Genomic DNA, 16,092 nt, shown 5'->3' on the forward strand with positions numbered 1-16,092 from the left:
GATTTTTAGTTAGTTTTCTTTAGAAAATAAATTTTTCGTGTAATTTCTCTTGCGAAGACATTTTATTTACAGAGACCTGTAATCTCGCTTTTTGCAATTTTTGAGTTTAAGTTGCGTTAACACGCTTAAATCAATAAAACCCACATTACAAAAGAAACGCATTTATTAAGGCAAATAACATATTACGATCCAAACTACAGCAAAATAATTAAAATCTAATACCAAAAAAGAAAACCTATAATTAGAAACTCTGAGCCGCCATATCATCAGCACTAATCCCCAACATCGCTAAATCCTCACTGGGATCATTCGGGGGCAATGGGGGCGGTTGCAAGGGCATAGTATGCGATAACGGAATATCATCTGGAGGCGGCGGTTGTGGTTGCTCTTCTTGACACTGCGAATAATCATACATTTGTGAATACATCGCATTATAATCGGAATAATATTGATTCATCATCATTTGACTCGGATCCTCATACATATCCTCTTCTTTTTCCGGACTATTTTTATCATTACTTTCACTCGAACCAATTTTTGGAGCCGGTGGTGCTTTTGGTGTTTGATCTTCACTTATTTTCGGTGGTGCTGGAGGATCCGGTTGAGTGACACTTGGTGGTGGAGGAGCCGAAATCGGGGGATAACTCGAAAGTTTCGGAAAACAAACAACATCAGGTTGGGGGAGGAATGCACGTGCTAGATTTCCAGGCTGAAAACGAGTCACTCGAGGAAGATCATAATCCTCCTTTTTGATTTCTTTCTCGACTTTCTCTTCAATTTTTTTATTTTTAAAAAGTGGCATTCGACCAATAAATGGGAGACGTTTAGTGGGGGGCTTTTTTGATGATTCAGGACTGCGACTTTTATTATGACGCTCTTGACTCTCTCTTCCATTCCTTTCCCTTAAATAACAATTTTAAATTAAAAATTAACACCAAAAGGGGGGCTATACCTTGACACTTCCTTGTTTGGTGTCTCGCGTCGTTCTTTTGATTGTCTTTGTTGCTCAGGTGGTGGGGGCCTTTCAGGACTAGGAGACGGTGTCTTTCTTTTTCTGTAATTCTCACGATCTTTCGGTTTAAATCTCACTTGATTACGATCTTTATCTCTTATTCTTTCATATTCTTCACGATCACGTTCACGTCTTTCTCTTTCATAACGTTCTTTACTTTCTTGTTCTTCTCTCATTTTTCTCTCTTTCATTTCCTTTTCTTCACGTTCTTTTTCACGTTGTTTCTTTTCCATTTCGGCATATTTTACTCTTTCCAATTCCTGTTTTTGTTTCATTCGATCTTTCAAATTATCAAGTAATACTTTTTCTTTTTCTTGTGGTTCACTTACAGTCATCCATTGATTTATTAAATTATCTTCTTTTTTTTGCATTTCTTCTTTTTTCTTATGTTCGTCGACTAGACGTTCTAACATTTCCCATTTACCACTCAAATCTTCATTCATTATTGATTGTACTTTCATATTACGCATTACAACACGAATACTTTTCGATTTATCATTATTTTCTTCTTCTTCATCATCATCGGTTGATGTATCAGATGTACTTGAACTACTACTAGTATCACTGGAATGTTTTCTACGTTTCTTTGAACGTTTCTTCTTTTTCTTATCTTTATTACTTGACTCCATTGATGATCTTTTATTACGATGTTTCTTCTTTTTTTTATCCGAATCTGAATCGGATGAACGACGTCTTTCATTACGTGCCATTGCTTTTTCACGATCTTTCAACCATTCAATTTCCCAATGAGGATTTTGCTCAACAAAATTCTAAATCAAAAAATTAATATTAAATGACACACAAAAAAAAAAAAACACAAAACTCACCGCATAATTTTGAAAATGTGCTTGCGATTTTAAATGATGTGAAGCACAATGCAAATCACCAATCCACGTATCACAAAGTTTGCAATACCATGCAGGGGCGGAAATAAAAAATTGTAAGCCTCGAATTGGTATACGTTTTTTGGGGGCGCCTTCATAGCAAGGAAGTTCCGGTTCTGGTGATAATTTATGCCATGGTGTATTATCACCAACATCATTCTCTTGTATATTATTACGATGTTTATCAGATTGTAAATGTAAGAGAAAATCTTTGGCCGTTTTAGGAAATTCATCACACATTCGACACCAATGCAATTCTGGATCATAATGCATATAATTATATTTGATTGATGATGGATCAATTGAATCAGTTTTTATATGATTTTTGTGATGTGTTTTTGGGGATTCATCGAGTTGAGCTTCGAGATCTGATATTTTCGAACCGTCTTTTATAATACTTGATAACATCTCAATGACATTATGTATTGCTTTCATTTTAGTTTGGATTTCGTCCTGAAATAAAACAAATTCTAATTTTAGAAAAATTATTGGGATTAACGCAAAATCAAAACAATATACATACTGGTTGTGTTTACACATCCTGCGAATGAATTCGAAGGGCGATTTTTTTTTTACTAATTTTAGCTATGGAACAAAATAATACGTCCAATGCTTTACCTGGGAGTAAATCCATGCCAAATGTCGATTTTTGATATCACAAAAAAAAACAGTTTCAATAAATTTCACTGAACAAAACTATTCCAAAATAACAATATCTCAAGAAAAAACTCGAAAAATTGACTCAATTTGGTGGTTTTTGTGCTATTTTACCAAACTCCCACTCAAAAACTTGGAAATAAGTAAAAAATAACACTAATTTCGGTTTAATTCGCTATATATTTTTTTCTTATAAAATAAATTCTTGGCACAAACACAAGCTTTTTCGGCTCAGTATTAGTAAAATTTTGCAAAAAAACGCCAATTTTTGACCCAATTCGGTGGTTTTCAGCTTGCTTAAACGCAATTTTGCGAGAAAAATAAACGAAAATAAGTCAATTTTGATCGAATTCGATCATTTTCGACCCTTTTTTGAAGTTCAAAACAACACAAAATAACATTTTAGACATAATTTTACACAATTTCGTTAAAAAAAAGGTACTAATAACTGGAAAAAAGCAAAAAAAAAACAAGATAAATTTTGATCTAATTTGGTGTTTTTTTAACAAACTCTCAAAAATGTGCTCAAACCACTCTATAAAATAACGAAATTTTAAAATTAATTTTGGTGTTCTTTCGAGAAAAAAAAAGTTTTTGCTTTAAAAAATACGCTCAACACTGAAAATAACTAAAATAACATCATTTTCGAACCAATTTGGCAGTTTTTTTAATTATTTTACAAAAATTTCATTTAAAAACGAGTTAAATCAATAGAAAAAAGTAAATAATAAGACTAATTTCGATCTAATTTAATAATTTTTACATTTGTATTGATCAAATCTTATAAAATAATTAAATTTTTAGCATAAAAACGAGCTTTTTCGGCTCAGGATTAGTAAAATATCACCATTTATGACCAAATTCGGCAATTTTGCAAGAAAAATTAACGAAAATAAGGTCAATTTTGATTTAATTCGATCATTTTCGACCTATTTTAGAAAAATCTTACAGAAATTTTTAGTTAAAAAATGTGCTTAAAAATTCAAAACAAAAAATCATCATTTTAGAGATAATTTTACACAATTTCTCGTTAAAAAAACTACTAAAAGTTGGAAAAAAAAAACAAAAAACGAGACGAATTTTAATCCAATTTGCTGTTTTAACAAACTCTAAAAAATGTAAAAAAAATAATGAGAGTTTTAAATTAATTTGGTGTTTTTTCGCGAATAAAATGTTTCACCTTAAAAAAGACACTCAACACTGAAAAGAGCTAAAACAACATCATTTTCGAACCGATTTAGTATTTTTTTTGTCTTATTTTACCAAAATTTCACTTACGAGTTAAATCAACAGAAACAAGTAAAAATAAGACTAATTTCGATCTAATTTGGTAATTTTTACATTTGTATTGACGAAATTTTAAATTCAAAATTCAAAAACAAGTTTTTGATTTTGATTTAATTCGATCATTTTCGGCCTATTTTAGAAAAATCTCACAGAAATTTTTAGTTAAAAAATGTGCTTAAAAATTCAAAACACAAAAACCATCATTTTAGAGATAATTTTACACAATTTCTCGTTAAAAAAAACCTACTAAAAATTGAAGAAAAAAAAAACAAAAAACGAGATGAATTTTAATCCAATTTGCTGTTTTAACAAACTCTCGAAAATGTGCCTAAATGCTCAAAAAAATGTAAAAATAACAAGATTTTAAAATTAATTTAGTAATTTTTAGGTCAAAAAAGCGTTCAGAAGTTCAAAACAATACAAAAAATATTATCATATTAGACATAATTTTAAACAAAGTTGGAAAAAAAAAGCAAAAAGAAAATGAATTTTGATCCAATTTCGTGTATTTTAAGAAACTCTCGAAAATGTGCTTAAATGCTCAAAATAATGTAAAAAATAACGAAATTTTAAAATTAATTTGGTTTCATCTTTAAAAAACACAACACTAAAAAAACTAAAACAAGATAATTTTCGAACCAATTTGGCAGTTTTTTTGTCTAATTTTACCAAAATTTTATTTAAAAATAAGTAAATATAAGATAATTTGTACATTTGCATTACAAAATTTTAAATTCTTGACACAATATTAATAAAAATCTCACAAAAATTCGGTGCTTTTCAGGTAGTTTAAACGCAATTTTTCGAAAAAAACAAACGAAAATAATTTTTAATCGACCTGTTTTAGAAAAAATCTTACAAAAATTTTTAGTTCAAAAATGCACTTACAAGTTCAAACCAACAGAAAAAAATAACATCATTTTAGACATAATTTTACCAAAATTTTCGCTTCTAGTTAAAAAAAACGAACTGAAAAAGCAAAAAACAAGATAAATTTTGATCCAATTTAACGCAAAAAAAATATTTAGATAATTTGTGATCGTTCAACATGGAATTACTCCCGGATATGTAAAAAAACACAATTCTAGTTACCTGTAATTTGACATTTTCCTTCAAAATTTTTTCCATATCACGTTGTGAGGAATTTTCTGACATAATTTCATGTTTTTGATTGCGTAGAAGTTCAAGTTCTCTTCGTAAAACACGCGCTTTTCTTACATATTCTTCACGTTGTTTAATCAATTGGGCGTTCTGTGCTTTCCTTTCTTGTGCCACACCTATAAAATAAAACCAAGTCAAAAAAAAATGACACACAACTAAAATACAAATCATTTTGTAACCATTTTCGATAAATATCGTTGGTCCTGTCTTTTATACTCTGTTATATTCCGGCCTACGAAAATACATTATTAAAGAAATTAAATACAAAAAAATACAAACCATAAAACGTATGCAAGTTGCTTTAATTGTAATTAAAGCAACTTACCTTACAAAAAATTACACAATTTATTTATTTTTTTAAATATATAAATGGGGGTAGAAATTCGCTAACCTTCGTCTTCATTTTTTCCCTCAAAAGTGCTCGAAGACTGTGCTGGAACGTTGTTATGGTAGCCCCCGACCGGTGCCCAATTGTTTTGCGGGTATTCCTCACCAGGGGGCACTGGTTGAACATTCTAAAGTAAAATAATAATGAAATTTGTGACATTAGTGACACTCTTACACACACTTACTGTCACCTTAATACTTCCATTGTGCAAACTAATTTACTTTAATTTTTATTTAAATAACCTCAGATGATTTTTGTTGATTTTCTGTAAAATTGGTGTCTTGTGAAATGTGCTCGACACAAACTTAACAGTAACTATAACCAAATAACGATTTGGGACCACTTACCGTATTCAAGTATTGGTTCTGAGGGTACCCCTCATACCCATAATTTGAACTGTAGCTCTGTTGGTACTGGGGGTAGGTACTCTGGTACCCCTGACCCGAGTACTGATTCTATAAACCAACATTTTAATCAAGAAATCCCACCAAAAAACCCACTTACGTTATTATTGTACATGGCGTGAAGTGGTTCCGACAATAAACTCGTAAAAAATTTCTTGTTGATAATGATTTTCGGGGAAACCCTTACTTTGTCATGTCTGGATGGACGCAATTCGCTTTCAGACGCAAATACTCTGCAACCATCAACCATAATTAATCACATCTGAAATTTTGCAAATTCAAAAATACCGCCATTTTCAGGAATTTTACGACGCCATGACGCTGCATGGTTTTTGCACGCAAAAATACGATTTTCAACATTATGCAAGCGGAAATGGGGCGTTGCATTTTGTTACGCATCAGATTTCGATTTTGCGTCACTATTTTATTCAAATTGGGAGAATTGCAGTGAAAACTTACCAAATAAAACATTCTGACAACACAACGCTACTCCACCTTTGTTTTGTGACTGGGGTTACGTGGGGGTAGAGGGCAGCACGGGTTGGTGTGTCTACGGTTACGAGTGGTTACGGTTTGGGAAAAATAAAAATTCGGTTTTTAGATTGTGTTACATTTGCGTTAATCATTTGGAAATATTTAAAAAAAAAATCAAGCGTGTTGACTCTAAATGGATGGTTTTATGCCCAAAAACTACATAAAATTGAATTACAGGTTTCTGTAAAAACTGTGTTTTTATTAAAAACTTGTTTAAAAATCAGTCAAAATGTTGTTTTTACAACGTTAGTAACAATAACGCTAAAGTTTAAAAAAAATAGAAATCATAATCGTAATTATGGTTACGGTTTTTAATACTGATAAAATCATAATTGTAATTACGGTTACGACTTTTAATACTGAGAAAAATGCAAAAAACAACAATGTTTTTCATTTACTAACAATTTTTTTTAAGCGTGTTAACACAACTAAAAATCCGTTATATAACAAATCCCTATTAGTAACAATGAAAATACAATTAAAAAAAATACTAATCATAATCGTGATTACGGTTACGGTTTCTAATACTGAGAGAGTCATAATCGTAATTACGGTTACGACTTTTAATACTGAGAAAAATGCAAAAAAACAACAATGTTTTCATTTAGTAACTGTTTTTAAGCGTGTTAACACAATTTAAACTCAAAAATTGCTAAAAGAAAGATTACATGTCTCTGTAAAAAAAATTGTTTTTGTAAGAAAAGCTCAAGAAAAATTTGGTTTAATAGAAACCAACTAAAAATTCGATATATAACAAATTCCCATAAGCAACAATAAACCTAAACTTTGAAAAAAATACTAATCATAATCGTAATTACGGTTACGGTTTTTAATAATAATCGTAATTACAGTTACGGTTTTTCATTTCAAGAAATCACAATGACAAAAATTGTCTCTAAATTTAAACTTCCAAATTCCAACAACTAGCAACAATTAATCCTATTAATTCAATAAAAATGTTTTTTGTAATTGTTTTTTAGTGACTTTTTTCCCCCCAGCCATGTTTTTTGACAGCTCCTATCTTCATTCTTGTTGGGTGTGTACGAAACGCAAGCTTGGCTCCACAATCGCTATTTTGAATGTAAAATCGGCCCCAAGTGATGCTAAAATAGCCCCAAACGTGAGTACAACCCCCATTTCAAACCCCCAACTGTCTTTCTCCCCCCCAGTTTACAACATGGAGTCCTCACCACCCCAAATGCGCGATTTCTCCGAATTCTGCGAACAATTACACGAAATCGAGTGGTAAATAAAAGTAAATTTTTCAAAATTTAGGAACTTTTGCCCTAATACAGTGATGGTTGGTAGTAAATGTCACAAAGTTTGAAGTGTCAAATAAGAGAAAACGTCGCTGAAAATCGCCATTACCAACCTATAGGAAATAAATTGTACTAGTCATCTTGTTTTTTGCTTTTTTTTCCAATTTTGTTTAAAATTATGTCTAATATGATATTTTTTGTATTGTTTTGAACTTCTAAACGCTTTTTTTGAACTAAAAATTACTAAATTAATTTTAAAACCTCGTTATTTTTTACATTTTTTAGAGCATTTAAGCACATTTTCAAGAGTTTGTTAAAACAGCAAATTGGATTAAAATTCATCTCGTTTTTTGCTTTTTTTCCAATTTTTAGTAGATTTTTTTAACGAGAAATTGTGTAAAATTATCTCTAAAATATGATTTTTGTGTTTTGAAGTTTTAAGAGCATTTTTTAACTAAAAATTACTGTGAGATTTTTTTAAATCCGAAAATGATCGAATTAAATTAAAATTGACCTTTTTTTCGTTAATTTTTCTAGCAAAATTGCCGAATTTGGTCAAAAATGGCGAGATTTTATTAATACTGAGCCGAAAAAGCTCGTTTTTATGACAAGAATTAAAAAAAAAAAATTCATCAAAGCAAATGTAAAAATTACCAAATTAGATCGAAATTAGTCTTATTTTGACTTGTTTCAATTGATTTAACTGAAATTTTGCTAAAATAAGACAAAAAAACGACCAAGCTGGTTCGAAAATGATCTTTTAAAGTAAAAATTTTGTGAGATTTAAAAAACTGGGGAGACGAAAGTCACTAAAAACCCCAAAAAAACACGATTTCATTTCCAATACCGAAAAATATTTAAAACAAGTTATTTAGCGTTTATTTAGCGTTGAAACCAAATTCGGAATTTTAAAATTAAAAAGAGACATTTTTTTCCCCTAAAAACCGTACCAACTTGACAAATCCAATGTTTGCATTAATAAACGGGTTTAATTTCAAGGAATCACAAAAACAGAAATTGTCTCTAAATCTAACCTTCCAAATTGCAACAACTACGCCAAACAATTAATTTTAATTTAATAAAATCATTTTTTGTAATTGTTTTTTAGTGACTTTTTTTCCCCCCAGCCATGTTTTTTGACAGCTTCTATCTTCATTCTTGTTGGGTGTGTACGAAACGCAAGCCTGCCTCCACAATCGCTATTTTCAATGCAAAATCGGCCCCAAGTGATGCTAAAATAGCCCCAAACGTGAGTACAACCCCCATTTCAAACCCCAACTGTCTTTCTCCCCCCCAGTTTACAACATGGAGTCCTCACCACCCCAAATGCGCGATTTCTCCGAATTCTGCGAACAATTACACGAAATCCGTTTAAAATTCCACAAATGGGACAGTTGCGAACGCACCGTCGCCCTCTACTACCTCATGACGGGGCTGCCGTTCGCCAACGCCCGCTTCCTGCAACACGCCTTGGAACAATGCATCGCCTCGGCCTCCACCCCCGAGGCCCAAGCCCTCGAACGCAACGCAAACAACTCGGTGTTCGTGGCGCGCCTCCTCATGGAGCACCCCCAAAACGCCCTCGGCCTCCTCCTCACGCACCTCCCGCTCCTCAAGCCGGGCAACAAGGAGGCCGCCAACTCGTATCTGGTGACAATAAGACGCCTCCTCGCCGAATTCATCGCCCCCCCATGCAAGATCTACAACGAGTGTGTGGAAATCATGTCGTATGTTTTCATACATCCCGCGTTTGATAAGGAAGATAAGAGGGGTTTTAAGCACTTGTTAAAGCAGGTTTTGAATCGGGTCAGTCCCGAGAATTTTATACACGAGTCCAGTGACGAGTCGTCAAGTCCTGAAAACACGGATTTGGGGCGAGGGGGGCGCAGGTCGAATAGTTTGACCACGCAAACCAGCTCACATGAGAGTTTGAGGGAGGTTTGGTCCTCACAAGAGAATCTCTCACAACCGCCCCCAAAACCTAGGAGTTATTCATTGTCGAATGATAAAACTCTTGTTAATTTAACAACGTTGCAATCGAGTAGTTCGGAGACTAGACTACAAGATTTGCAAATTTTGAGTAATTTACCTGTAATGAAGAGTATTTTATCGTGGCTGAAATCATTAAGACTGCATAAATATAGTTGGGTGTTTCATAACCTCACTTATCAACAAATGTTGGATTTATCTGATGATACATTACAAGCGATTGGTATTACGAAAGGGGCCAGACATAAGTTATTATTAAGTATTGCTAAACTTAAAGAACGTAGTACAATGTTGACTGAACTTGAGACTGAAGTTATGAATGGTGGTGATCTTAATTTGGCTTTAAAAAAACTTAAAAGTGTTTTACAAACACCATTACAAGTCACAAGTGGAGAGGATTTACCTTCACAATTTGTCAAAGTTATGGGAAAAGGTAACTGATTTGAGGTTTTTTTTTTTCGTTTTTTGATAATTTTTTCTAGTGTGCACACAACTTTTAATGTTGAGACAACCATCCGATGAATGTTTGATGCTTTTTGTTAATCTTTGTGAACGTTCGGATGGTTTAGAAGCCTTCAGTGATGACCAAAAACGAAGACTGAATATGTGGAAAGGGCAATTGACTAAAGGCAATCACGTGCCGGTGTATACGCAAAAAATGCAAGGCAACAATTCGAGGTAAGGCCCCCTTTTTTTCGGCCCAGACGAGTCGCACATGGCGACTAATTCGTATGGTTGTCATGGAAATGTGACTGTAACTATGACAACAACTATACGTTGTTATGGTAACAATGAGAAAAGCAGTGCCGGCGCGTTTTTTATCCAAAAATTATTTTCATTTAAAATTGCATTTAAAACAAAAATCGTGTGTTATAGAAAAATAGTGTTGATAGAAAAACTTTAAGTCAATGTATTTTTGAAATTGAATTCTAAATTTAAAAATAAAATACAGGGTGCGCCAGAACTAGCGCCCCAATTATGAGTTATGAGAGTTTAAATTTTGTACTTTGATTCCATTTATTTCTCTTAAAAAAATAATTTTCCAAGTTTTTTTTTGCTACAGGCTATTAGAAAAGGAAACAAGGAAGCTGTTATTTGTAGCTTTTATTGCCAAAATTTTTCTACTTTTACTAAATAATTATAAAAAAAAACTTATACAAAATCATCAGTATCATTAAACAAATGTTAAATGTCAAAATTTTTTGACAGATAGAATTTTTTTAACATTTTTTCCATATTCCTGGTATCTCATCTTACTTGAAATTTTTCTCTGGGGCGCGAGTTCTGAGGCACCCTGTATAGTTTTATGCCATTAATTATTATTACTTAATTAATAGCATTGATAATTTTGAACATGTGGACCGAGTAATTGACTAAAAACAAATATTTTTATGTGTAATCACAAAAAATGCAAAGTAACAGTTTGATGTAACTTTTTTTTTGGAAAACCCCTTTTTCCGTCCTAGACGAGTCGCACATGTGAACAGATTTGAATAGTTGTCATAGAAACGTGTGTGTAACTATGCCAACAACTATGTGTTGTTATGGTAACAATGAGAAAACCAGTGCCGGCGCTATTTTTTATTCAAAAATAAATTTATTTTAAAGAAAGAAAATTATTTGTAAAATACGAAAATATAAAAAAAATATGGGGTATGTATTCCGTTAAAAAAAACACAAATTGTAAGTTGCACAGTTTGAATATTTCTAGTGAGCACCCTGTATAATAAAAAAAACAAATAAAAATTACACTAGACGATAGAGTAAATTCTTGTTTTTTCTAGTGTTGATAGAATAACTTTAAGTCAATGTATTTTTGAAATTTAATTCTAAATTTAAAAATAAAATATAGTTTTATGGCATTCATTATTATTATTTAATTAATAGCATTGATAATTTTGAACATGTCGACAGAGTAATTGACTAAAAACAAATATTTTTGTGTGTAATCACAAAAAATGCAAAGTAACAGTTTGATGTATTTTTTTTTGCTTTAATTTTTTTGGAAAACTCCTTTTTCCGTCCTAGACGAGTCGCACATGTGAACAGATTCGAGTAGTTGTCATAGAAACGTGTGTGTAACTATGGTAACAACTATGTGTTGTCATGGTAACAATGAGAAAACCAGTGCCGGCGCTATTTTTTTTTCCAAAAATAAATTTATTTTAAAGAAAGAAAATTATTAGTAAAATACGAAAATATAAAAAAATATAGGGTGTGTTCCATTAAAAAAAAATTGTAAGTTGCACAATTTGAATATTTCTAGTGAGCAGGGTGCTATACAGGGTGTATAATTAAAAAAAAAAAACAAATAAAAATTATACCAGACAATAGAGCAAATTCTTGTTGTTTTTTCTAGTGTTGATCAATGTGTTTACGAAATCAAAAAAATTCAGTTCAAAATTTAAAAATAAAATATAGTTTTTTGGCATTAATTATTATTACTTATTTAATCATTTGTATGTGTAACAGTTCGATGTAACTTTTTTTTTTGGCCTTAATTTTTCTCGAAAACCCCTTTTTTCGTCCTAGACGAGTCGCACATGTGAATTGATTTGAGTAGTTGTCATAGAAACGTACTAAAGTTTGTACTGTAACTATGGCAACAACTATGTGTTGTTATGGCAACAATAAAAAAACCAGTGCCGGCACTATTTTTTATCCGAAATAAAAGCAAAGATACAAAATTACATTCAAAAGAAAAAGAATTGTTAGTAAACAAAATACAAAAAACATGGGGTGTCCAAATAAAAAAAAAAAATGTCAATTTTTGCATTTTTTAAAATGGAAACTTACAAGTTGAATACCACTACCCTGTATAAAAAAACTAAAAATAAAACCCCTTTTTCCGTTCTAGACGAGTCGCACATGTGAATAGATTTGAATAGTTGTCATAGAAACGTTATGTAACCATAGCAACAAATAAGTTTTGTCATGGTAACAATAAGAAAACCAGTGGCGGCACTATTTTTCCTCTTTGAGTCATCAAATTTACTAAAGTTAATTAATTAATAAATTTTTTTGCGCAGGTCCGGGTGGCAGTGCAAAATGCCCCTGGCAACATTCACTCAGGAGACCCATACACAAAAAAGTTCATCGTATCCGAATGTAAAAAACAGTACTACCACAACAACAACAATAAATCCTCATAGACATTCGGTGGGTAGTGTAACGTTTCGTAAAGATTTATATCCGGTAGTAAAAAGTGTCGAAATGTTTAAAAATCATCATCCATCATCGGAGAAAAATAGCAATAATAATAATAATAATAGTCAGTTTCATGTACGTTTTGAAGATAGCGAAAGTGATCGAAATAAGAAAATAAAAAATACGGATATCGAAAATAGTCTAGAATCTCTATGTTTGCAAATGATGGAACATGCACTTGGGCCTTAATATTGCAAAATTTAATTGTGATTATTTTTTATTTTTTTTATTATTATTTTATTCGTACTGTCGGCCTAGTTTGACTAATTTATACTTTTTTAGCTTTGTGTGTTAGAATCGTATTAACTGCTGGCAGATTTATAGTGTTTTATTGTGATTTTTGTTGAGATGAAATTATTTGATATTTAAAAAAAAAAAAGGGTTTCTCCTATTTTAAGACTGCATTATTATATTTTTAATAATTTCGCGCCAAAATTTGTATTCGTGACAGTTAGTTTGATAAACTAAAACGTTTTTACATGCAAAATTTTTGGAAAAGTTTGTGGAATTGTGCATGTTGTGATTGTCTATGTGTGATACAAGTTAGCCAAAAAAACGGCGAAAACTGAAGCAAAAGACTGATTTCTAAATAAAAAATTGAAACGAAACTGGATTTTATTTGAACCCAAATAAATATTTCAAATGAATATTTGTAGTGAGCACCCTGTATAATAAAAAAACAAATAAAAATTACACCAGACGATAGAGCAAATTCTTGTTGTTTTTTCTAGTGTTTTACGAAATTAAAAATAAAATATAGTTTTTTGGCATTAATTTGTATGTGTAACAGTTCGATGTAATGTTTTTTTGCCTTAATTTTTCTCGAAAACCCCTTTTTTCGTCCTAGACGAGTCGCACATGTGGATTGATTTGAATAATTGTCATAGAAACGTGCTAAAGTTTGTCTGTAACTATGGCAACAACTATGTGTTGTTATGGTAACAATGAAAAAACCAGTGCCGGCACTATTTTTTAGCCGAAATAAAAGCAAAAATACAAAATTACATTCAAAAGAAAAAGAATTGTTAGTAAACAAAATAAAAAAAACATGGGGTGTTAAAATTAAAAAAAAAATATGACACAATTTGAATACCTCTAGCGAAAACACCCTGTGTAACATTAAACAATAAATCAAATTCTTATTTACCAATGCACAAAATTTTACTTTTCCAGTGTTAATGATAAAAATTCTGGAAGACTAGTATTTTCAAAATTAAAAAACATATATATACAGGGTGATTTTGTTGTTTTGAATTTAAATTTGAGGTTACTTCTTCACAATCTACTATATTGTTTTAAAGAATTTGAGCTAAGAGTAGCAAAAATAACCACATATTGAAAAAAAAAGGAAAAATTTTGCATCAATTTTTGCATTTTTTAAAATGGAAACTTACGACAAGTTGAATACCACTACCCTGTATAAAAAAAACTAAAAATAAAACCCCTTTTTCCGTTCTAGACGAGTCGCACATGTGAATAGATTTGAATAGTTGTCATAGAAACGTTATATAACCATAGCAACAAATAAGTTTTGTCATGGTAACAATAAGAAAACCAGTGGCGGCACTATTTTTTAACCGAAATAAAAGCAAAAATACAAAATTACATTCAAAAGAAAAAGAATTGTTAATAAACAAAATACAAAAAACATTTTATTTGAACTCAAAAAAATTAAAATAAATTACTGCTATTCCGGGACGTGTCCGGAATCCCCAAGTCCGGAAAAGTGTTCAAGGTCGTGGACTTGGTAAGTACCATCAGTTTCGTGTCCTAGAATAAAGAAAGTTGATTAGAAATTTTCTCCTGTTTATTTATATTTACCATCTGTTTCAAAATCGTGAAGATTATTTTCAGCGTTTGCAAACGCGTATCCATGGTCGTGTTTGTCCCCATGGTGGATTTCCACCTTCGATGAGCTGGTACCAATGGAAATTGGGTGGTTTAATAAGTGGCTATCTTCTTTTTTTATGTACGTTGGGACGGGATGGAAGTGCTCCATGTGGATGTTTTGGTACGAATGGGCCCTTTCGTGATGGTCATGGGTGATGATACCAGCATGGGTCGTTGTGTAAAACACAATCAAAATTGATACACTTGAGAGTTTCATGTTTTGGTGGTGAAATCGGCTGTGATACTAAATTTTTATTGTTACCATTGGTTTATTTATACTCTTTTTTTGTTGTTGTTGTTTCACTTCTGGTGGAAGTGGAGACGTAATGTGAGTACGCATTTTATGTCAGGTGCATAATTTCTCGAGAAAAAGTGTGTAAACTTGGTGTTTTTAACGATTCGTGTTGCGATTTGCATAATTTCGTTGTAGAAAGTTATTAATTGTTAGATAAGTAATTACGTTTTCTCAAATCGCACACGTTTCATTGAGTGATAAGATTTATGAGAGGTGGTGATTAAAAAAATCATACAGTTTTTTGAAAAAAATCTAAATTTTAACTTTCATTTAATGAATTTTTATGCATCACAATGAGTAAAATGAAATTTTTTTGAGGAATTACAAGCGTGTAATAACCGTAATTTTTTCTAAAGTGTATAATTGACTTGCATGGAGGTGCACCAGAAGCACAATTTCGTAAAAGAAAGGAGGTTTGAGGGGAAATTATATGAATATTGTGCATTCTCTTATGCAATTTTAACTACAGGTTTTTTCTAGATTTTTATTTGTTTTATTTTCTGTAAAACCCTATTTCAGTAGCCATTTTGTTTAATTTTTGACTTAACCTAAGTTTTTTGTACATCCAGCGATTTTCTTTTCTTTTAAAACTAATAATTTTCAAATTAAACAAAAATAACAGAATTTTATTTTTATTATTTGTTTTCGTTGATTTCGACATGGTAAAATCTTATTTTAACCGAAATTTTTGTTTTTTAGTAGTTATGACACTCTTTTTTAGTTTTAAAACTCTAAAATTCTCTTAATTAATTAAATATAACAGATTTTTTCATTTAATTTGTTTTTATTTTGTATACCTAGTTAATTTCGTCTTACTATGGCCATTTTTTTCAATTTCTGACATAACCTAAGTTTTGTAGTACTTATGACCATGTTTTTTTTTGTTTTAAAGCTCCAATTTTCTTCAACTTAATTAAAAATAGCGGGTTTTCTATATTTTTTTTGTTTTTTGTCTATTGTTAATTTCGTCTTTATAGAACTTTATTTTAGCCGCCATTTTCTTTAATTTTTGACGTATACTTAAGTTTTTTAATACATTATGACGGTCTTTTATTTTAAAACTCTTTTGTATAAAGTTTATTTCAACACTATAAAACACTGGAATAATTAAATTCGTCTTACTTT

The 16,092-nt window shown here is 31.0% G+C and overlaps 3 protein-coding genes across 7 annotated transcripts; 1 reads left to right on the forward strand and 2 right to left on the reverse strand.

The window, feature by feature from the left end:
• Positions 1 to 145: 145 nt before the first annotated feature.
• Positions 146 to 6,322, reverse strand: LOC123006011 (zinc finger matrin-type protein CG9776). 2 transcript variants are annotated; one of them, XM_044400138.1, is made up of 8 exons: positions 6,253 to 6,322; positions 5,894 to 6,055; positions 5,737 to 5,844; positions 5,393 to 5,516; positions 4,933 to 5,117; positions 1,840 to 2,349; positions 953 to 1,782; positions 146 to 902 (listed from the first exon to the last, which is right to left on the reverse strand). In XM_044400138.1, exons 2-8 carry the CDS (start codon positions 6,041 to 6,043, stop codon positions 242 to 244), a joined length of 2,568 nt encoding a protein of 855 aa, XP_044256073.1. In that variant the 5' UTR covers positions 6,044 to 6,055; positions 6,253 to 6,322; the 3' UTR covers positions 146 to 241. The 2 variants fall into 2 exon arrangements, with proteins under 2 accessions (XP_044256073.1, XP_044256074.1); XM_044400139.1 differs by having other exon boundaries at positions 5,894 to 6,026; positions 6,253 to 6,315.
• A 984-nt stretch (positions 6,323 to 7,306) lies between these two features.
• On the forward strand, positions 7,307 to 13,416 carry LOC123005342 (protein Smaug homolog 1). Of its 4 annotated transcripts, XM_044399041.1 has the most exons (6): positions 7,307 to 7,447; positions 7,497 to 7,572; positions 8,714 to 8,835; positions 8,884 to 10,008; positions 10,058 to 10,253; positions 12,605 to 13,416. In XM_044399041.1, the coding sequence occupies exons 4-6, from the start codon at positions 8,892 to 8,894 to the stop codon at positions 12,969 to 12,971; spliced, it is 1,680 nt and encodes a 559-aa protein (XP_044254976.1). In that variant the 5' UTR covers positions 7,307 to 7,447; positions 7,497 to 7,572; positions 8,714 to 8,835; positions 8,884 to 8,891; the 3' UTR covers positions 12,972 to 13,416. The 4 variants fall into 4 exon arrangements, with proteins under 4 accessions (XP_044254976.1, XP_044254975.1, XP_044254977.1 ...); XM_044399040.1 differs by lacking the exon at positions 7,497 to 7,572 and having other exon boundaries at positions 7,321 to 7,447; positions 8,695 to 8,835; XM_044399042.1 differs by lacking the exon at positions 7,497 to 7,572 and having other exon boundaries at positions 7,338 to 7,447.
• A 1,005-nt stretch (positions 13,417 to 14,421) lies between these two features.
• Positions 14,422 to 14,929, reverse strand: LOC123005343. The gene is made up of 2 exons (XM_044399044.1): positions 14,604 to 14,929; positions 14,422 to 14,552 (listed from the first exon to the last, which is right to left on the reverse strand). Exons 1-2 carry the CDS (start codon positions 14,887 to 14,889, stop codon positions 14,470 to 14,472), a joined length of 369 nt encoding a protein of 122 aa, XP_044254979.1. The 5' UTR covers positions 14,890 to 14,929; the 3' UTR covers positions 14,422 to 14,469.
• Positions 14,930 to 16,092: the final 1,163 nt, after the last annotated feature.

This window comes from Tribolium madens, unplaced genomic scaffold, assembly GCF_015345945.1.
Source record: "Tribolium madens isolate multiple individuals breed KSU strain unplaced genomic scaffold, Tmad_KSU_1.1 Scaffold_20;HRSCAF=117;Tcas5.2_LG4, whole genome shotgun sequence".
NCBI classification, from domain to species: domain Eukaryota; kingdom Metazoa; phylum Arthropoda; class Insecta; order Coleoptera; family Tenebrionidae; genus Tribolium; species Tribolium madens.

Excerpts from the sequence above, each read along its gene's own strand:
- LOC123005342 (XM_044399041.1), top strand. The coding sequence starts at position 8,892 with ATGGAGTCCTCACCACCCCAAATGCGCGATTTCTCCGAATTCTGCGAA. Across the intron at positions 10,009-10,057 it reads TGTCAAAGTTATGGGAAAAG|TGTGCACACAACTTTTAATG; the intron begins GTAACTGATTTG and ends AATTTTTTCTAG. Across the intron at positions 10,254-12,604 it reads ATGCAAGGCAACAATTCGAG|GTCCGGGTGGCAGTGCAAAA; the intron begins GTAAGGCCCCCT and ends TTTTTTGCGCAG.
- LOC123005343 (XM_044399044.1), bottom strand. The coding sequence starts at position 14,889 with ATGAAACTCTCAAGTGTATCAATTTTGATTGTGTTTTACACAACGACC. Across the intron at positions 14,553-14,603 it reads TCACGATTTTGAAACAGATG|GACACGAAACTGATGGTACT; the intron begins GTAAATATAAAT and ends TCTTTATTCTAG.
- LOC123006011 (XM_044400138.1), bottom strand. The coding sequence starts at position 6,043 with ATGGTTGATGGTTGCAGAGTATTTGCGTCTGAAAGCGAATTGCGTCCA. Across the intron at positions 5,118-5,392 it reads GGGAAAAAATGAAGACGAAG|GTGTGGCACAAGAAAGGAAA; the intron begins GTTAGCGAATTT and ends TTTATTTTATAG. Across the intron at positions 1,783-1,839 it reads CACATTTTCAAAATTATGCG|AATTTTGTTGAGCAAAATCC; the intron begins GTGAGTTTTGTG and ends TTTTTGATTTAG.